This window comes from Mycteria americana, chromosome 2 (genome assembly GCF_035582795.1).
Source record: "Mycteria americana isolate JAX WOST 10 ecotype Jacksonville Zoo and Gardens chromosome 2, USCA_MyAme_1.0, whole genome shotgun sequence".
Taxonomy (NCBI): domain Eukaryota; kingdom Metazoa; phylum Chordata; class Aves; order Ciconiiformes; family Ciconiidae; genus Mycteria; species Mycteria americana.
Window position 1 is genome coordinate 5,771,632 of NC_134366.1, and position 21,876 is coordinate 5,793,507.

At 40.8% G+C, this 21,876-nt stretch overlaps 1 protein-coding gene across 17 annotated transcripts in view; it reads left to right on the forward strand.

The window, feature by feature from the left end:
- Positions 1 to 18,429, forward strand: part of CTDSPL (CTD small phosphatase like) — an 87,998-nt gene extending 69,569 nt beyond the window's left edge. For 3 of the 17 annotated variants that reach the window (XM_075492290.1, XM_075492292.1, XM_075492293.1), the window contains 3 exons: positions 5,846 to 5,938; positions 7,582 to 7,767; positions 9,694 to 14,086. In XM_075492290.1, coding sequence (XP_075348405.1) covers positions 5,846 to 5,938; positions 7,582 to 7,767; positions 9,694 to 9,819 — 405 coding nt within the window. In that variant the 3' untranslated portion in view covers positions 9,820 to 14,086. Of the gene's footprint in view, positions 1 to 5,845; positions 5,939 to 7,581; positions 7,768 to 9,669; positions 14,087 to 15,045; positions 16,128 to 18,335 lie in introns of those variants that run through there. The other 14 variants (XM_075492276.1, XM_075492277.1, XM_075492278.1 and 11 more) reach the window with 14 other exon arrangements.
- Positions 18,430 to 21,876: the final 3,447 nt, after the last annotated feature.

Here is a 21,876-nt window from a genome sequence, read left to right on the forward strand (position 1 = left end):
GATTATATATTTACGTTTTGAAACAAAACCCAATAGAAGACTGTTTGGGCTATACAGCCAAGCATTTCGAATGCTTTTCTATTCCTTGCTGCAAACTTTCAGATTCTTCACCAAATGTAATGCAGTTAGGGACTCAAGATGACTGCATGTTGGGGAAAACAAAACCAAAAACAGCTAGTCAAAGGGAGTGGATTTGTGCATACCATAAATGTGAACGGGAGGAAGGCTGCTCTTGACAGAGAAGGTCAAGTGAAGAAGGTCAAGCATAGCCATAGTCTCTGGCTGTGCTTTGCTGGAGACTTCCTGTGTAATGTTCAAGGAAATTGCTTAATCCCTTTGTATTTCAAGTTCTTAATCTCTAAAATGGGTAAAAATCTCAGTCACAGATGGGTGGTTGAAGTGCAGCTAATTATAAGGAATTTGTGATCCTTGAAGTAAAGGTAATTTATATGGTATGCAGAACAGGCAACGTCTTGGGTTCCTGTGTTTGTAATACCTCTGCAGGCAAAGTAATGTACTATCATCCAGCAGTCTTTTTTATTTAACTGTGATAATCTGAAGGGCAAAAGCGGACATTCTGGCTTAGTTTGAGTGTTAACACAGGCTGCAGAGCTTTGACAACTGGTTCGCACTTCAGACCTGTAATTTTTTATTCACTTAGAGCATAAACTGAACAGGTATCCGTGAGAATTTGTCATCTGTATAATTCTTGTCTGTTTTCTTAAGCAGTTTATATACTCAAAGATTAATCATTGGCATTGGGAAATACTTCCACCTGTTTAAAATATCACGGGATATGTGAAATGTTGTGGAACCATACTGTCCATAGTGCGTATCCCTACCTGCTTTGCCGGTAAGCCCGGTATCTTATAGAGCAGGAGATTGTCTGACAGAGTATTGTTGTACTTGAACTCTGCCTTAGACAGAACCCCATGGAAAACAAATGGAGAACACCATTTCAGAAGTGTGCGTTCAGAAAGAAATTTGAAATTACATGAGATTCTTCAGATCTCATATACCAAAAATACAAGTTGTGGCAAATTAAATAGTTGTACGCTTGAAAGAGTTTTGAGACTGACTTATCAAACAAGTTTTGTTCGTGGTAAATGTTGTAATTTTTTGTTGTGCAACAGAGGTATTCAGAAAAGGCTTGCTTTAGTTTGGGAAGTTTATTTTCCCTTATGTCACTGATAATCCAAAGGTTAGAGAGACTCTTGTTCTTCTATAGGGAGGACAGTTCAAATCATCATCTTAAAGGGTGCTTAAGTAAACCAGCTTCCCTAGGTTAAAAAATAGCTTTTCTGAACACCCCTTGTCCCTCTCCCATCTTTCTTTCTCTAGCCTAATTTACCTTGTCTTTGAAAGGATTTGTCATTTTATTTTACAAGGAAATAACTCATGTGTGGAGGTACCTCTCTTTCCTTCTGTTATGGGTCTTTAGTTGCCTGCAGAGGCTGTGCCTGTCTACAGGGCAGCTAAAGTTACAGGAGATGAATCCCACGCTTTGTGTTGGAAATGATGGCACAGATACAAAAGGGCAGTTCTAATGCAAGCTGACACTCTTCTGGCCAGTTCTGTCATTTCTCTCTGGTTCTCGGAATAAAAGGAAATTAGAGCTGTTCCCCTGCTCTACCAAATTATAAGTGAGAAACTGGGGGAAGTCCAGTGAAATGTGTTGCAACTGAGAGTGCTCTTTAGAAGAAGTTTATTGAGGATGAAAGTAATGGCTGGAGAAAAGATGTTCAACCTGTTTGGTACCCTTGACGTAACTTCTGCAAGAACACATCCTCTCTTTTGGAGCGTGCTTCCCATTTAATGAGGGCAGAGCAACCACAACCCCCAGATTAGAAACCGTGTGGGTAAAGATTTAATCCCCAATGGGTAAAGATTTTTAGGGTATGGTGGTCCTTTGTCTTTTATCCAAATTGACTTGCAATGCCTTTGTGCCTTGCTATCAGTGATAAAGAGTAAAGAGGGCAGCCAGGAAGAGTTTGATTTGGTTTTACTGTCATTCTTTAATGTAATTTGTTTATTAAGTGAGTAAAACTAGTTTTTCAGTGTTTTTTATATTCAATTAACAATTGCTTATTTTTATTTGTTGAAAGCTAAAACAATGTTTGGCATGTATACTTTGAATGTAATGTACAAAGTGTGTTTTATTGGTGGGGGAAAACACTGTTCAAATAATAAACTTTCTTTATATAAAGGACAAAATTCGTTAATTTTCTTACAGAAGGCTGTGGCCTGGTTCAAGTAATCCAGGATAGGCTGTATCCGTTCTAGCTGGCCTATTCTTGGTTACTTGCACTGGGAGGCAACCACAACTGTGTGAACCAGAAAGACGAGGCTCAAGGACGTGTGTTATTTTCTGCTCGCTGTTAAGAAGATGCACCCAGCCCACGAAACAGGAGATTACAGGAGCTTGAGTTGTCATGGGCAGATTTCTTTGTCATTACTTGAAGATTTTGTTACTGTAGAGCTGGTTTTGAAAGACAATTCTTTGTGTCCTATTTAATTGATTAAAATTGAGCTGGGTTTCTCTTTTGGTTTACAAATTCTGAGTCTTTCTAGGTCAAGACTGCTTTAAGGTATAGAAAATGTATGTGGAAATACCAAGTGCTTGAAAACAATTAAAGATAATTACTTGTGTTCTGCCATTAGCAGCTGTAAGTGCAGAATCCTGTGAAAACATGCCTAGTGCCTGATTTGTGCCTTAACATTTTAAGAGTAAGGTTCATTTTAAATAAAAAAAAAAAAAGACTGTATTCCTCTAAATTCTTCCTGTGATAAGGAAGAAATTAGTGAGCATAGAACGCAGAAAAACTGGAGGTTTTTTTTTTTAATGCCCTGAAGACAGTATATAAATCTCAGAAAAATGCCAGGAGCCAGTTAGTCTAGAGACTTAAACTGAAGACATCAGGCAACAGAGGAAAAAGCCAAGCCACAAATAACCATGCAGCATTGAGATGCAAGTCCAGCCGCTAACAAAGTAAAGGGGAAAAAATTCCAAATGAGGAGGAAGAGGAGAAAAGAGCTGCACTGTCAGCTGAAGAAAGCTTTTTATGTGAAGTAAACCAAAGAGATTTTGTAGCCCAGGATACCAGTACACTTGCAGTTGCTTCCAGGGTCTAAGTAGGACTTCTCAAAAAAACTTCAAGGGGAATAACCATCCAGAGTATTAATATATGTTGTTCTGCAAAAAACCCCAGTGTTGGTTAAAAAAAAAAAAAAGGGGGGGGGGGGGTGAAGGAGTTGGGGCTTTTTAGAGAATAAGAGAAATAAGGGAAAAGTTTGGTGAGACCTCATCCTAAGAGTTTGCATTTATTTTTAATAAGGCATTGAAAATGAGGAGCGAATCTGTTGGCCAGAGCCCAATAGGGAAGTTTTAAAGTAAAACAGCAAGAGAAACTCAAGTAGAGGAGGTTGAGGGTGCTCCGTGGTGGATCAGGAGATCTAAACTGCAGGGTGGAGACAATACAACTTAAAAATGCTGTGTACTTACAGCTGGCACCGTAGCAGTATTAGGAGACCTACAAATTGCCAAAAGAGCGCGTATTGCAAATACTTGCTTTTATAAGCCCACTCCTGTCCACAAGCCTGTGGTTAAGGAGCTCCCGGTGTGCAGCTACTGGGTTGGTTTACTATATGCTCTCTTTATGGAGGAGGTGGGTTATGTTGCAAGCAGCAAAGTTCATATCCTTGGCTTGGAGTTTGTAATTACATTCCAAGTGGAAATACTTCACTGACACAGGCATAGATAGGGATGGAGAGCAAAGAGGAGGCTTCTCTTGCTGTGGCTGAAAACACTAGGTTTGAAAAGAGAAATCAAGACTAAATTCCAGCACTTACTATCCAAGAATGACTTTAAGACTCTGGGGTGTCCCTTTTGTGCCCTCAAAAATTAGGACTATAATTTAAGGCTAAAGAATTAAGAACTTCATTATGAACTGTGGAGTAAGGAGTAACTTGCATCCTGCTATCTTTCCCCTAATAACTGGCAAGTTGGGTAGTCTCTTTCTGGGTACCCAAACGCAGAAGGGCTGCAACTGTCTTTTTACCTGTGTCTTTAAAAATTTGAAGATATCATTTGGAAAGGAAATATTACAGAACAATTTTTCACTTAAATCTTACTACACAAAGTTAATTGCATTGTTACAGGAGAGGAAATGACTTGGTTTATGCCTACTGAAATACAGGAAACTTTGCTGTAATTATCTGGAAAGAGAGTGGTGTTGAAGTACATCTGTTAACTGTCTTTAATTCATGAAATGTCACACAATTAATTGGTTAAGTGCTGCTGTGGTTGTTTAAAAAATAAAAAATACATCTGGGTTATAAATTGTTATCTGTATCAAAGTTTGAGTGTATTGCTTGAATTTGAGGGGCCAGAAATAGTTTGGTTAAACTTTATAGAAATAACTTAAAGCAGATCAAGTCTTCATGCTATGAGCTGTACGCTACATAAAGTGGAAAAGTAATTAACATTTCTGCTTTAGTCATTAAGGCACAGCTCCATCATATATGTTTTTAATAAAACTTTGCTTTCAGATGTAGGTTTTCAATTTCAAGTCCTTATTACGCAACTTTTTTTCTTCTTTTGCTAAAGGCTTTAATTGTTACACTTCAGTTCAAGCTGGCATTTCCGTAATTTTCTCCTTTGGGCTTTTTCTCTGGGTGCCTTATGTTTTTTACCTTTTTATTAATAAGAATTTAGTAAAATACATACAATTAATCTAGTTCTACATATCAAAGACAGAAATTCCTGAAATTGCATCGGTCTTGCAATTCTTCCTGAATTCAGATACATGCCAGACTTCACTTGAAACTTCCACTATTAAGGAGTATTTGCCAAACAAAGAAGATAAAATGCTGCCAGTGTTTTCTCTCAAACTTAATCTAAGTGCAAACAAGATAGATAAGTATTTTTCAAGCAGACTCCCCTCTTCAGCTTCCCACTATATTGTGAACTACTTGTATTCTTTCTGAGCAGCAGTTACCTTATCTTGGTATTTTTTGTGAACGCAAATCATCCTGCTCTGAAAAGAGAGGCAAGGAGGCTCTAATATTGATTAATCAGGTTGTTGACAGTAGGCAGCCAAGCTGTTGCCTGTATGATTGTCAGTACAAAAAGTAAGATAACGTTGCTGAAACCAAGTTGCTCAAGAGGAGAGAGATCCTGAGCATTTACCGTCTTTATGGCAGGGTCACAGTAGAAGATGCTGTAGACCTTGCCACCAAATTTTGAAAGCAGCGTTTGGTAGACATTCTGCATGGTGCTGTGAAGATTTTTGGTGAAAGCTGTCTGCAGAGCCAGGTGACTGATAACTATCCGTAGTGAGATGTGGTACCTAGCGCCTGGAATTTAAAAAATGAAAGAATTAACCACAGGAAGAAAACAGTTCCCTATTGTGCAATTCCTGTCATCATAAAGGTTTCACCAGATTTATTCCTTCTGTAAAGCCCTTTAGGACTGAAGACACCAGCATCAAAATCGTTTCGGTTAAGAGATCTGAATCCTCGCTTCTTGAGAAGCCCTACTGTCTCTCTTTGCCTTTAATGAGATTTTTCAAGAAGCATCACTCCAGATGATGCACAGTATTTGGAATTGCATAATCAGCATGGGTCTTGGCAGCCCGTGCATTCAATTTCTCATTATTGGATGTCTGCTTTTATCTTGTATACTTTTTTTTTTTCTTTCAACATTTCATTTGAACTGCTTCCACGCTAACTTTTGTTTCTTCAAGTGTTAGGATTACAGGAGTGTTTGGGGGTTTGTTTCGTTTTTGTGGTTTTTTTTTTTTTTACCTTAAACACCATTTGACCTAAATAGTCATTGTCGTTCCAGGTCTATGTATTGAAACGACCACATGTGGATGAGTTTCTTCAGAGGATGGGAGAGCTCTTTGAATGTGTACTCTTCACAGCCAGTCTAGCCAAGGTTTGTTCCTCTCTTCATCTCATTAGCCCTTACGGTGCTGGTCAGTGGACTTTTGGTTGGGTTTTCTATGCCTAAGTATTTCCACAGTTGGTACTATCTTAATTTTTCCCCTTCTTTTCTGCTTCTTTGTCTGACAGTGTGTACTTTGTCTACTAGTGTGTGGGTAAGTGTTTCCATGGTAACACCCTCACATATGGGCTTGTCTCATAATGTAGCCTCCATGCATTGCTCATAATGCCAATATGAAAGGCTAACAAGTTACCATGGTTATAGTGAGAAATTAGAACAAATAGCGTGTGAGTAAAGCGGTATATTAAAGCTGGGCATGAAATAAAGTACACTGTATTTAACGCTATCTACATGAGCAACCAGTGATTCAGAAATTTACTGCGTCTGAAAATTGGGAACACATTTTTGTTCTGTCAAGGTGCAGTTGCAATCTGGAGTTAGAAAATTAGACATTTTGTAAAGCTTGAAACATCAACAGGAATATTTTGTGCCCTCTGGTCTCCAGTAGCAGTAGTACCTCGTAGGTAGTTTTGTGGTAGACGTTATAGTAGTAGACATCTTAAATTCTTCACTTCTTTTAATGTATTGTATTCGTGGTGTCTTGTTTGTAAAATTTTATTGATTATTTCTAAATAACGCTCTAGCATAGTAAGCTTTTACTCCAACCTAGCGTAGAGATGGTGGAAGGGGACAGGACCCTGTTTCATCTGCTATAGTGCCTTCTTACCAGAGGATTCTTCCCTGCTCTCTGTTTACCGTTTTCTGTTCACATTGTGAAAATCCTAAATAATGGAACAACTTCATACTGCAGTTAGATGTCTAGCAGTTTTCATAGTCAAAAGATGATTGATTTCAACATCAATTTTGTTTCTCAGTTTAAAATACAGGAAAATGGTAACTCCTATCCTGCAAAAATAAGTTATAACTACCATTTTCAAGTACATGGTTATTTCATGTTCTGGTTTATTTGGATACTTTCCCTTGGACAGTTTATATAAATTGTTGGATTCTAAGCTGTGCCTCACTTAAAGTATCATCTTATATATAAAATGAGAATTTCCTAGTATTGTACATGGGCATTTTTCCTAATAACATCTTTGTCTGATCTTTTATGGCCCAATTATGCAATTTGGTAATCTTAAGATTCTTACTGACCCAGTCGTTCCAAGGGCATCATTTGAAAAAGCTACATCAAGCTCAGATGCGTTCGTTGCAGTTTATCTTCAGAGGCACATGGAAATGAATCGGCTGTGGAAATGGCTTCATATAGATTTTCTGTTAGCATTGGCTGGTTTTATGGTGATGTTAGGTGAGATCTCTAGATCCGTCAACTTCTAGGTAACTCCTAGGGTAACTATAAGTTGGCCCTAAGAATAAAACCTAATTGATAAATCACAGAAAACATTACAATGCAAGGTAGCCTTCCATAGAAAGATAACCGTGCTGCTTTTGTGTTATCTCTCTATTAATCACTTCAGGTTTGGAGGCATTTAAGTTAATTAACAAGGAGGAGGGAAGAAAATGAAGAAAGGGCATTTTATCTGAAATTATTTTGTGTCCTGTCTTTGTATAGTTCTGTGAATTAGCCTTATCTGCACATTGCTAACTTCATGTTTCTAACTTCTATTTTTAAGTATGCAGACCCAGTAGCCGACTTACTGGATCGCTGGGGTGTGTTCAGGGCAAGGCTCTTTAGAGAATCCTGTGTTTTCCACCGAGGAAATTATGTGAAGGATCTGAGTCGACTGGGACGTGAGCTGAGTAAAGTTATTATAGTAGATAATTCTCCTGCATCTTACATCTTCCATCCTGAAAATGCAGTAAGTATTCTTAGTATTCAAAGTACTCAAGCGTAACTTTATCTTTCTGGTCCTTGCCCAGACTTTCTGATTCAGAAAGCCTTTCAGAACGCTAACTTATATCAGTTTCCCTATTTTCTTAGACTGCAGGTAGGTTCTAGTATTCACTGCCGAATGGTGAAGGACTAGGGCAAACTGATCTTGACAGTGTGTCACAGTCATGACTGTTCACCTGCTTTCAGTTTTAGCATTTGGCGTGAAGTCCATCAGTTTTGAGAAATAGCAAACAGTCTAGAACCTAGCTCTAAAAAGCGAAGCTGTCCTCCAGCATAGTTTTTGTTCTTTGGACTGGTGATTACAGAAAGGATGGTTTACTGGAACTGCTTTTGGTACTCCATCTTTTTTCATTGTGTGAATGAAAATATTTTATTAGACAAGATAATTAATGCTTTACTGGTTACTGTCTGAGTTCTGTATTTGTGGCTAAGGGGAAGAAAAAAATCAAGATCCTGTTGTGTTGTTATGCTCCTCCTTTCAAGTATTTTTGTGATAACTTGCTTCATAATTAGAAATGTTAGTCAACAAGTTCATCAAGTTTTAGGAATAAGGATAAAAGGCAGGCAACAGTACTTAAGGGAGAATAATCAGGAGCAATGCGCATTTTCACTGTGTGTTTCCTATCTGCTCCAGAAACTGATGGAATGGTCTGGCACTTGCTCCATCCATTGCTGCAATCGGTACAGATGCTCACATCTGTTTTGCAGCTGCCAGGATAGCAAGCTGGAACTCGTCTTAAATCTACTGACTTTTAAACAACCAGGCTGTGCAATGTTTTCTTTGATGTTTTTAGGCTGCCTTTTTTGTGAACTGTTAAAATTAACAGAGGAAATTTTTATCAGGAACACTGTTTTGCATGGTCCTGCCTCTCTGGAATAGCTTTTTTTTTTTTACGTGAGCTATTTATCTTGCAGCAATCAGCTTTTAAATTCAGATCCTAATACTGCGATGCCCTAAATGATTGGGTGAAAACATTTTTCTGGTTGGTGCCATGCATGGTTTAAAGTTGCTATTTATAATAACCAGGAGCTGTAGCTCTAATTTATGTTCATGGTTAAAATTAAAACCCTGATCCAGATCGTCCTTTGGTATCTTGGAATTCAGTGCCAAGAAAATAATGAGCTGTAGAAATTTGGGAGATGAAATTAAGGGCCTTGTCAGAGTGGTTTAATCATGTATAGGAAAGTGCTGTTAGCTAACTGATATTCGAGTCTCTGCAGAAACCAGAGCTCGTAACAAGATCCAAGATAGTCTTTAAAAGACGTCAGTATACTTCCATAGTGAAGATACACAGAACTGCTTCCCCAAATCCAGCCCACATATTTAAGAAGTGGTGTTATATGCATTATTTCCTGAACGCACTCCCAAGGTCTTATATTTTAATGAGAGAACTGTTCCGTACTCGCTGTTTAAATATTTCCTCTGCAACCTCATGCCAGAAGGGGTTGTTGCTGCATGCCTCTGTTTAGTGACTCACACTGATAATACTTAGAGGGGGAAAAAAAGACTTGCCCGTAAATAAAGTGTCAGTACAGCTTCATAACCTGTCATAATGTTCCTTCCAGTCTATTCTGAATATCAAGGAGACAGAGCAAATTGAGCTATCCGGCGTTGAGTCATGTAGGTTACTGGACATGTAGGAGAAGGTCAGCTGCATGTCAACTGTTTCACAGTTGGATTTGGAAGGTCAACTGTTTTACAGTTGGATTTGGGGTTGATGTTGCATACTGGAAAATGTAGACTTCAACCTGGTACTCCGCTTGAATGCTAATGACTAGCAATTTGCCTTACTGTGGTGGCAGTGAGTATTACAGGACATAACATAGGCAAAACTCACATGTTCTTCACCTCATAAAGTCACCTTAGTATTTATTGGTTGCTTTGTTTCAGGTGCCTGTGCAGTCCTGGTTTGATGACATGACAGACACAGAGCTGCTAGATCTTATTCCTTTCTTTGAAGGACTAAGCAAAGAGGAAGAAGTTTACAGTATGCTTCATAAACTCTGCAACAGGTAGCCCTTAACTTTGACTGACTTCTGCTACTAGATTGCAGTTGCTAGAGGCTGTCTCCATCTTTTTCAGCTCTTTCAAATGTAAGCTTTGGGGAGGTCACCCCTGTCAGAAGTGCTACTCTTGATCTTCCTGTTACATTGGACACGAAGGACAATCATGAGTGATGCTATTAAGCCTTCAGAAGCCTGACTCCTAAGGTCATGTGTTCAGACTACTTTTTTAAAGGAAAAAAAAAAAAAAGAAGCTATTTTAAATGGGACTCTTTTAATGAATTTCATAAATGGACATCTTTTACTGGATCAGCTTTTCTTAAAACATGCCAAAAAAGAAGCTTGTATTTCAGCAGTTGAATTTCTCTCCCTTTCTTCCCCTCCCACTATGCAGACAATTTTACCCCCCTGCTTAGAGCAGTTGACCTGACTCTGAATTTTTTCTTACAGAATGAAGTGCCTTTTTGAATGTTATTTTAAGATAAAAACTCATTTTTGTATAAGACGTATTTCCAGACATCTTTTAGTCTTGTATTGTCTAAATGCTTTAAAAGGAAAAAGGAAAAATTTTATAGAGCACTGTAATATATAACAAAGGAAAAAGTTGAAACAAAGATGCTGGGTTCCTGTCTCCACAATGACATTAAGTTGTATTACATTTTGTCATGCTCAGAAGGTTTAAGCATTTGTGGGAGGGGTGATTTGGGTTAATTACATGGTTGTTTCACTGATACGATTTCGGGCACAGTTTTGAACATATCTGCAGTTGTTTTGAGTTTTAGGGAATGACGGAATTGAGAAAATAAGGTGGTTAATAGATCTAAAGCACCTTCTCTGCTAGACAGATGAAGTTCTATTGTCTCTGCTTACGCACAACTGCCATGCCTCTCGTTTTTTGGAAAACCATTATCTTGGGAGAATGGGGAGGAGGTCTATTTATTAGTTTAAGATTCTTTTCTTAAAAAAACCCATCTGGGTAAGCTGGATCTGTATTGAGCTGTTTGGAGTACTTTTTTCTTTTAATTGCTGCTACTGTATACTCACCAAATGGAGTTGACCATCGGCTGTTATACTGTTTTTGCCACTGTGCCTGTGCTATGAAACATTTTCTGTAAGCTGCAAACTTGGGCAATAAATAAAATGCAGGCTTCATAACCCACCCCTATGTATTAATCCTATGGTATCTGATATACCAGAGAACTCAGTTAAAGGTGACCTGCAAAGGATTTTTTTTATAGACTTTTTTTTTTTTTTCAATTGGGATGAAGCCCTCTCCTTTCTTTGATATATAGAAATGCAAAAAGTATTTTTCCCATATCTCTGATTTGTATTTCTTCTTCTTCAAGGTGTAAGGTACAGATTGGGAGCTTTATCGAGTCTTGCTAGAAGGGCAGAAGTTACTAGCCTAGACTAAAAGTGGTCCTCTGGCTTTGGAGTTGAGTAAGTCTCATCTCTGAATCTGAGAACCTGCTGAGTATCTTCTGTAGTGTCATAGGTACCCTTTCAAAAGAATAACTTTTAACTATTTTAAGCCTTTGAAGAACAAAGCACACCTATTTTTTTTTTCCTTTCCAGTGTCACCTTTTAATTATTTTCCGCACCAGAAATCTACAAACGCAAAAATTACAGCTATGTTTGGCTGTCATCAGAGAAAACTAAATGGAGTGGTTGGTGCTTCTAATTAGCCTTGCGCTAAATTCCGCATAGTAGATCCCCTTTGCCTTTTCTGTTTTTCTCAAAGTCTTGACGACTTGGAAAAAATTTTTTTGCGATGGACTGGGATTGTCATCCTTGTCTAAAACACTGGTGAAGCAGCTTAACAAATTCATTCATAGAAGGGCAGGCCAGCCTACACAGGCAGTGAGTAGATTGTCGTAGGTGCAGTATAAAACTGAAAGGTGACTTGCCCCCTTGCAGTGCAGCTGTGCTCCAGCTGTGTCTGGTAGCGAGGGATGGTGGAGGCAGTCCCATGACGCTCGTGAGTCTGTACGGCATCACCATTTTGTTTTCTTACCACTTGGCATTACCTTAGTACTGTATAATTCTGTGCCACAACAAAAGACAAAACTGTCAAATTTTAAAACCTACGTTGTTTGAAAAAAAAAAAAAAAAGGACGTATGGATTCTGGTTAGTCCATTAACGTTTACTTTCAGTTTAAGATTGTTTAATTTTGTATTTGACTTCAGAGTAATGAAACTGTAAGCTGCCAAAAAGTTGTTCTCTGAGCAGTATTTTCAACTGTGTTTGTAGCTTCTAGGCTTCAAATACATATTGCAGGGAAGTATTCAGGTTGTAGTTAGTTGTGCAGGTATGATAGGAATGGCTGAAAAAATTCAAAGACTTTCTCGCTAGCATTAGACCAAACAATCTTCCAATTAGACAATAAATAACCCCACCGAGACATTACCATTTAATGGTTGTTACCTGTTGTACGTGAGACGAACCATGTCATTAGTTTGCATTTATGAAAGCAGCGATTTCATGAACCAGTTGCCTTAAGTCTGTGAATGAATGTTGATTATTAAAGTGTCTTGTATTGTTTTAAAATCCGCATATAATGGACAACTGAACTTCTGCACCAGCTTCTGGAAGAACGGTTCTGATGATGTTCTGTACAACCATACTTGTTCTGTAGTGTTTATTTTGGCTCTTGAAATCCACAGATTTAAAAAAAAAAAAAAAAAAACAAACCAACTTATTTTAACTTAGTACAGCATTAAAATGACACTTGGTGACAATACAAAGGTAAAAAACTTAGCAACAGTTTGATCTCTGCTAGTATTTTAAGAGTATTTTCTATAACTTCTGATGATTTTTTTTTTTTAAACTCATTCCCATTGAAATAAAACTTGGAGTGCTCTGCAGTCAGGTTTGGACTTCCCTGGGTATTCAGATTTGGCCAAAGGGATCAAACTGTCATAGTTGTTTATTTTGACACTATCATTGTACTTGAAATTTCAAGTGTTAAGTTTGCGTGAATATACATACGCTATATACTTAGAGTTTCTAGATTTTAACAAAGCAATATAGTTCTGTCCATAAAGTCAGATAATAAGTGGAATGTTTGTAAAATTTGCAATACGGGTATTTGATTGTATTTTAAATACAAGATTTTAAAAATTAAAATAGGAAAAAATACTTATTTCCTAAATCTCTTACATATTTTGAAGTGCAGTTAACGCATGCAGGTCACCAGGGCTGTTATAAACCCTGGGTTTCAATTCTATTTCTGGATATTATAGAAGTATTAAAAAGTCTTTTCCAGTTGGTCATTCTGTTCAGCTAAAGAAACGCTGCCTGGCCTGAAGTTCTGTTGTCCTTTTTATGTCGGGTTAAAAAAGGTTTTTTGCCTGTATAGGTATTTTTAAATTAAGCTGTAAGGCAGAATGCCTTAGATTCTTGAAATTCAACTGAAGTGTTACGATTAAATTGCCATTTGTAAACTAGGGCTGTGCGCAGAATACTTGTTAACCACCAGGAAGCGTGGCAGGTTTTGAATGGAAGATCGTAGCAAATGTACAATATTGCTGTGTTCATTTAGGTAGCTTTGGAAGAATAATTTGTCTATTTGTTTTGCCCTTCAATCTTTTTTAAACAGCAAAGTTATACATGGAAGAAACTCAACACCTGAAGAGATTTGGTTATCAGTGTATGCAATCACTTTATCACAGCATGATTTTGATTAGACTGGTTGGGGACAATAAAGTATCTAAATGACACTGGTGTGTACTGATGTTGCAGCTCTTGAAATTTCAGTGTACAAGAATTCTGTAGCTATATAATTTACAAACACATAATCCTATGTTTTACAGATTCTTTTTAAACTAATAAAACACAGTACCGCACAGCCCTATTTGTAAAACAAAAACAAGTTTGTGCCTCTGATTTCCAAGGTGCTGTGATGTTATGCCTTTGTGGGGCAAGGAGGGCAGGTGAGACTTGCGTGGGACAATTGCTTCAAAATCTCTGGGCTAACTATGCAAAACCAGCTGTCAGTTTTCTGTTTCACATTATATTGTAAAATTCCAGCTGACTTTTTTTCTTTCTTGTTAAAGATCTATTGGGAACTTCTTAACAGAGGAGTAAGCAATGGAAATGTTTCTTTTTTTCTTTTTTTTTTTCCTAATAATGGAGCTGTTTACACTTTAATGCAATGAACAATCCAGCGATACTTGAGAAACACTACAGATACCATATGAGTGTTTTCAGGAGAGAGAAGTGTTGTCAATCAGGTATTGAATGGTTTCTTTACTGTCACAAATAAAAAATTTTAACAATATAGTTACTTGTGCATGTAATACTTCTCTGGGAAAAAGAATTTCTGCACTTCTCCCTCAGTAATAGTCACTGCCCTAATTTGACAGGGACTTTATTCCTGCTCATGCACATCCGTGTTAGAGAGCAAAATCACCCATCTCTGTTCCACTCTCCTCCCCCTCTCCTCTTTGTAAGTCATGTATAGGACTCCTTATTGACTGCCCTGGCACCTGCTTGTGCAAACAGAGCTGATGAACTACTGATGAACTCTGCTAAATAAATTGGTGGTGACTCTGGCAAATGTTCCAGCTATTTAGATCTCTTGGATGAGATCATACAATAATTTGTTCAAGTCTCAAAGCTGTGTGACTTCTTTTGAAGGGCTTACTTCAGCTACTTGAATAGCTGTTCTTAACATCACTGCCATATCCAAATGAATATCTGAATAAAACACTTTATTTGGTTGGAAAGTCTATTTTGAGACTTTTTATCTGACACAGTAAGACTTAGGCAGAGCCTTCCTTTCTAGGAAAAGGCACATATTATTAATGCTTTATGAGCAGAAAACCTCAGGCCTGTTAGAATAAGCAGCTGGCTCAAGATAGCACATTAGTTGCAATTAAAAATATTTTTTAGTTATTCCTGTGATCGGTTGGAATGACCTAGACTGCCTTTATTTTGTACTGGTGGGTTGGGGTTTTGATTTTTTTAGGGGTTTTTTGGTTTTTGTTTTCGGGTTTGTTTTTTTTTTTTTTAGTTTTACCAATCTCCGTAGCTGCTACTTAGGATAAAGATGCCTTTCACTCAGTAAAACAAGTATTTCAAAATTCATAAAACAGCTCATTTATAGTGGTGAGAAAGATACTGTTGTTCTATCCTAGCTGATTGAAAGTAAGTGTTTCAAAACTGAATACACCATAGTCTATATACATATATGCTTTCCAATATTTTTTCCCCCCTTTTTATTGTGTTCTGACTCAGAAGGAAAGCCAACTGCTCTGAAATTCCCTGCAAGATGGGATAGGGCTCTTCCAGGTGGGCTGCAGCTCCAGGGGATCCTGCAATCTCCAGCAGTTTTCCTGGCAAGCGACCTTCGCCATCCAGACTTCCTACCAACCCAGCTATGCTGGCAGGAGACCAGGCAAAGTTCTCCTGGACTCCTCTGTTGGTTCTGCTGGGGAGCTACTGGAAAAATAAATGATCTTTGGGTAATATATTGGTTTTGGCAGGTTGGCAAACTCAAACTTGAAAAGCTTCCAGGCGTGTTTTGTTTAAAGCCTTCTCAAGTGCTATTTCGAAGGGAGCTGTGCTGAGGAGCAGGTTGTCCGGTAATTGCCTAATGCCACGTTAATCAGCGTTTCTGAAGCACAGGACGTAGACTAACATCTTGGACTTGATAGAGAGTAGGTCTGCATCTGCAATTACACACCTTCCCAAACAGCAATTTAAAAAGGTTAGATTTGGTCATCGCTTAAATCGGCAACAAACTGCATTTTTGAGGTGATGGCTGTGTCAGCTTGGCTGTATCCCCCGGACCTTGGCGGACCCTGTGCGGCAATCGTACCTCCCACCGCTCTTCTCTGTGCGCCTGGCATCGTTTAATTTTGCAACCGCCTTTTAATTTAGTGATGTAGACACATTCGATCAGGATGTAAATTGCAGGAAAATGCTGGACAAAGAAATGAAACGCAGCTGGCCCCCGTCAGCCTTAGCCATCGTCTCGGGCTGGACTCCGGCTAGGACGAGGCTGTTGCTACTTGAAGGCAAACAGAGGAGTCACCGTTAAGCCAGAAGCATGTCACCCCCTCTGAGAACCACTGTTCTTGCCGATCGTGGGGGTTGATCATTTTGTTCGTACAAATGCAATGTATACCACCTATGAATTCCCAGCATTTCAATAAATGTTGCACTCGAAGAGTCTGAGGGTTGTTGGAGGAGTTACTGGCTTGACAATGGGTTGTTTTCTTTGTCAGATTTTAATGAGCTTTTGTGATGAAAACCAAATTTCTTTACAGTGTAACTTCGTGATTTTTTTTTCCATGCTTTGATTCAGTTTGACAATAAACTGTGTTATTTTTTTCATCCTCTTCATGTCTGGTAATGCATATAGTTGAGGTCCGCCCCCAGAAATGCCCCTCTCCCTTCCATATGCTGTTCTCCTTGGGGAAATACGGGGTGGGGGGGGAGCAAAAACTTTATAGAATTAGGCCAGAAAGTTCTCCTCATTCCATTCCTGTCCCAACTCTTTGGCCTTGCTGGGCTTCAATAAAGATTAAAGTCTTGACTGCTAAGCATCAAGGGCTTCTTCCTCTAGCAGCATATTTGGCAGGTAGGTTCAGTTCCCATTCTTTCTTTGTTAACCTGCTGAGATTTGAATTAAACAATCTCGCTGCTTCCAAAGCCGCTGAAGCCTGTACATAAGCTGGAGATGAGAAAGAAGCAAGATCCTGGATTATGGGGTGGGGATGAGGTGCTGGGAGAAGACAGGCGATGCGGGCTACTGGGGTTTCCCATACAACCCGCGTTGAGTTCCTGCGTGCTGCATCCCTCGTACTGCGTTCAAGGGCACCTCACGAAGCAGAAGGTGAATTCCTCACCTGGCTGCCCTAGGTTTGCACAGCGAAGGGCTGGCCTGAGTGCAGATCAGGAGGCATGTCACTGCCTTTTCTTCCAGGCTACAGTGGCATCTGGGAGCACTTGGAAATGCCTGTGGCGAGTACATCCGTCAGTGGTGATTTTGAGCAGGTGACCTGATGCTGGCCTTGGGTTAACCAGTGATGACCAGTCTACAGTCAAGCAGCATTTATACCCTAAGCAAACTGGAGGGAACTGGGGGAGCTACCTTTTACTTGAATTGGTTCAAGGTGACCATGTGAAGCTGCTTTTCATCTGGCACATGTCTCTTGAGTTAGGTCTTCAGACGGTAGCATGGAAGTAAGTATCATGCTGAAGAAGTTTGGTGTAAATTAAGCACGTGCTAGCAGATTAACCCACAGAAATATGAAAGTCTGCCATATTTTTGTGTGTGTTTTTAATAGGAAAATAATTTTATAAATATTTTTAGAATTTTTTTATAATCTATCCTAATGACCTGGTTACTACATGCCATACAGTGAGAGGTTGAGAACCGTAGATACAGGTAAAATTTATGTGTGTTTTTAAGCACCTGAAATTTTCAGGCATAACATCTGGTGTCTTGGGCCATTTTGTTCCTTCCTGAGCAAATGCATTTATGAGGAGAAGAGAGGAAGATTTTTGTTGAGACCCGAGCCCATTTCTAGCTTAGCAGGGCTATGTGCTGTGTTAAGAGTAGGGCTAAGACCGAGCATTTGAGGTCCTGCCCTTGGCTCTGCGTCAGGGGGCTACGTAGCTCTGTGACCCTTAATCTTTCAATATTTTCTCTAAATAGTGAGTGGAGCCTTGATCTCATCGGAGTCCTCTGTAACGCATCTTAGTAATTCAGTTAAGGCAGGTTCAGATGAGTAGTACTTCACTGGCCTGATCTCTAATCTGCTGAATAGATTTCGAAATAATAACTGGAGGGATGTGAACAAATATTTGGGATGATGATGGTCGTGGTCAGAAAATGGTGGGGCTACTGCATCCGGAGAGGAGGATGAGCGGGCAGACGGGACGGGAGCTGGGGGAGACCCGGGGTGACTTTGCGGAGCTGGACTGCGGTGGGCCAAGCTGCGGCATGGCCTGGTGGTGGGAACCCTTGGCTTTTATACATCCGTGATCAAAGTCTTACGAAAACAAAGAGGGTTTTAAAGGCTTGGGCCATGCAGGGCTTGGTCACACCACGAGATGGTGCAGCTGTGCAGCGTTGGCTTTTAAAGGCACCGTAAAGGAAATTTAAAAGACATTATCTCAAGTAAAAGCATCACCACAACTTTGGTATCTCAATCTCCTGCCAGGGTTGCACTCCACAGGTCCATGGGTGATGTCTTCCTTCAGTTAAAAATCTCTTGGTATTTCAGAGGCAATTTCTTCATTGGCCCAATGAATGATGAGTTTCCTTTGCAAAAGGAACGGGTGTCTCCACAACTGAATGCAGGGCAGTAAGTATTCATGATAATTTTAGTTACTCTTTATTTTTTTCTTCCATGAAAATGCAGAATCATACAATCAGTGCATGAAAAATAAAGAGAGAAATCGGTACTTCTCAAACAGTTGAGTCGTTACACCTTCCCTAGCGCGATAAACCTTTTTTTCCTCCCAAAGCTTTGCTGCTAACCTTTTTCTTTTTCTTTTTTTCTTTTTTTTAAAAGCAACAACATTTTAAATTGTTCGGGATTTGGCTGAAGTACATCACGAGAGCTGTGGACAAATGTTAAGTCTCCAGGAGGGGGGGAAAAAAAAGAAGAAAGAAATCCGGTGCCAAGCTGGCAGGTGTGTAACAAGGCATCGCTCCCCGCGCCTCTTCCGCTTCCCCGCCGGCACGTGTGCACTGAGCCGTGCGCGATGCCCGCGGCGCGGCCGAGACCGCAGCCAGCGCGCGGGGGCGAGGGGGGACGGCAGCCGGGCGAGGAGAGGGTTTGAGGCTGGGCCAGAAATGCAGCATCTGCCAGGGAATGGACCACGCTTGCAGGGCCGCATCTCCCCGTCAGTGCCTCATCTGGTTCCACGTGCCCAACACGCTCATTTGCTGCGAGAAGGTGGTTTTGCAACCCGTGAGCCCGCCTTGCAGCCCATGTCCTTGGCTTTTTGCTCTCATTGCGTTTTCAGTTGCACCTCCCACCTGGAAGAACGTACCCTATGAGGAAAGACTGAAGGAGTTAGGTCTCTTCTGCCTGGAGAAGAGAAGGTTCAGGGTGGACTTCATCACAGCATTCCAGTACTTAAAAGGTGGCTACAAAGAGTATGGAGGCGCTCTTCACAACAAGTCATGGAGAAGACAAAGGGGAATGGGTACAAGTTGCACTGAGAGAGGTTTTATCTTGACATAAGAGAGAAGTTTTTTACAGTGAGAACAGTCAGTCACGGGAACAACCTCCCCAGGGAGGTGGTGGAGTCCCCATCGCTAGAGGTTTTCAAGATGCGACTGGACAGGGTGCTAGATAACCTCATCTAGGCTCCCCTTCCCACCAAAGGTTGGACCAGATGATCTTTCGAGATCCCTTCCAACCTGGGCTGTTCTTTGATTCTACGATTCCCACCATCTTCCACCTCCTGCCTGGCTGTCTCTGGGAATGGGGCGGCCACCTGTCCTGGCGAAGGAGGAGGGCTCTGCGGCTCCAGCAGCCGATGAGGATTCATCCAACCAGGGTATCACCCCCAGCTCTGCTACAAACACTCCAGCTTACCTTGGACACGCTATTTGCTTCTGGCTTGGTTGTTCCCCCCTCTTTTGCCCTTTCTTTTAGAGGAATGAACAGATTTCCCTGAGGTTCTCCAAGCTTACTTGGAGTTTTACTTCTCCAAGTGCAAAACATCTGGATCGGAGGTCACGCTAAACCCCTTGCAATCCTGCTCCTTGTTAATTCTGGGGGGCGAAACCGCTCTTCTCATTCAATCAGAATATTTTTATTTTGCCCATATTGCCACTTGATTAGAGAAACAGTGTTACTAGAAGGGAAGATGAGCGTTCACTGATGAGACAACATGGGGCCGAGCGATGCTGATGGGTGTTTCCAGATGCGTGTGGGAGAAGCAAACCCTGTCTGGCTTCACCGAGGAACATGATGCGCTGTGGGGTGAATCGCTTGTGTTTAACCTGAAGGTTAATTCATCCTCTTACAACCATCCAAATATTTCGACAAGACGCGGCTTTAGCCTCGAATCGGTATGTTTATTAGTATAAGCTGCTCTCACAAAGAGTGAAAAAGGTCGTTCTTGTGGATGTAACTAAGCACCGCAGGTTTTCCTGCCTTCCCGTGGTGAGGGGGAGGCTGCCTTGAAAGTTAAGTCCCAGGCTGGGATCCTTGCCTGGGCCAAATTCCTGGCTTTTCTAGGTGACAGCTTTGCCCATCACAGGCAGCCTCCAGCCGCGCGGGGCCCTGGGGGTACTGGGCGTCAGGGGAGGCTACTGCAAGTAACGCCTGCATCTCTGTTAGCAAGACAAAGACAATCTCTGTGCTCCAAAAATCAGATTATCTGCGAATACATATTCCCCATGAGATGCAGAATGACGGTGCAACTTGATTAACGTAACCCAGCCAATATGGAGAATTTAAATTAAATGGAGAAAAATTCCTTGAGAGCTGTCTCCCAACCTTTACAGAGATACGCTGTGTGCCAGGGAAAAGGTCAGGCTCCAGTTAATGACTTGATGTTAAATGTGGCTCTGATCTCTCTAAGATCCTGTTTCACCTTGAATCATTTCAGTTGCTTGGATGCTGTTGGGGCACAGGCACTTCTCACCTTCACTCTGATGGAAAGGAAGGAAATTATCCAGGCTCCCATTGTCCAAGGGGTAAAAAAAATCCACAAATAATATATTTTCTTATATCTTCTGTAAAGGCTGCAGCCTTGTTGCATTTGATTCCATATCACCCTGGCACTGCTGAAAATCCATGCTTTAGGAGCTGGGGGAGAAATGCTTTTCATCTGCCTGCGGTGAGTCCGCTACAGGCAGCAAAAGGAACCAGTTTTTCTGGCTGCTTTAGATTTTCTAAATTACAACTTTGCAGAAAATCAAGTTCTTCTTTTAACGTCTTCTTCGTAACAGGTTGCCAGCTCTGATGCTTTCTTGCTATGTTTTTAAAATAATGAATTTGATGTGATACAAGAAACCACATCCAATGCAGTGGCCTATGCCTTGGTAAAGCTGAAGGACTTAAGTCCAGAGGGAAGAGTATTCTTAAAAGCCTAATTTTGCTTGTGTCTCTATATCTTACCATTGCATCAGCGTTGGTTTGGATCTAAGTCTGAGTTACCCAGGCTGTGCTCATGTAACAGCCATGCGCTAGAACACCTTGGGTTCACTGATCAAAATAAATTCTTTGCATAAGAATGGTATAAAATCACAAACCATCCTGGTATAAAATCACAAACCATCTTCTGTCTCTGCTTCCCCACAGGTATCGACGCCAGATGCAGCACACCGCCTCGAGGTGGCCCATCCACCAGGCTTTACAAACCTCCCATCTCTTGCCTCATGGTAGGGGCTTGCTCTTGCTGAATTATTTTCAGCAGAAGCTGGAAATCTGAAACAGCAGTGCAATGTCTGGAGCAACCCCGGGTCATGACTGAGCCTCAGCTGTAGCTTATAAAAGAATCTTCACAGAATCATAATCACAGATTTGTATAGGTTGGAAATGACCTTTAAGATCATAGAGTCCAACCGTAAACCTAACACTGCCAAGCCCACCACTATACCACGTCCCTAAGCACCTCATCCAAACGTCCTTTAAATACCTCCAGGGACGGCGACTCAACCACTTCCCTGGGCAGCCTGTTCCAAGGCTTGATAACCCTTTCAGTGAAGTAAAATTTCCTAATATCCAGTCTAAACCTCCCCTGGCGCAACTTGAGGCCATTTCCTCTCATCCTATCACTTGTTACCTGGGAGAAGAGACCGACCCCCACCTCTCTACACCCTCCTTTCAGGCAGCTGTAGAGAGCGATGAGGTCTCCCCTCAGCCTCCTTTTCTCCAGGCTAAACAACCCCAGGTCCCTCAGCCGCTCCCCATCAGCCTTGTGCTCCAGACCCTTCCCCAGCTTCGTTGCCCTTCTCTGGACACGCTCCAGCACCTCAATGTCTCTCTTGGAGTGAGGAGCAATCTTGATGCAATACGATAGTTAAGGTGAAAGTTGCTGTAGGGAAGCGTCTCTCCTGCAAGAGGAGAGGACTAACAAGTGCGAGGTGAG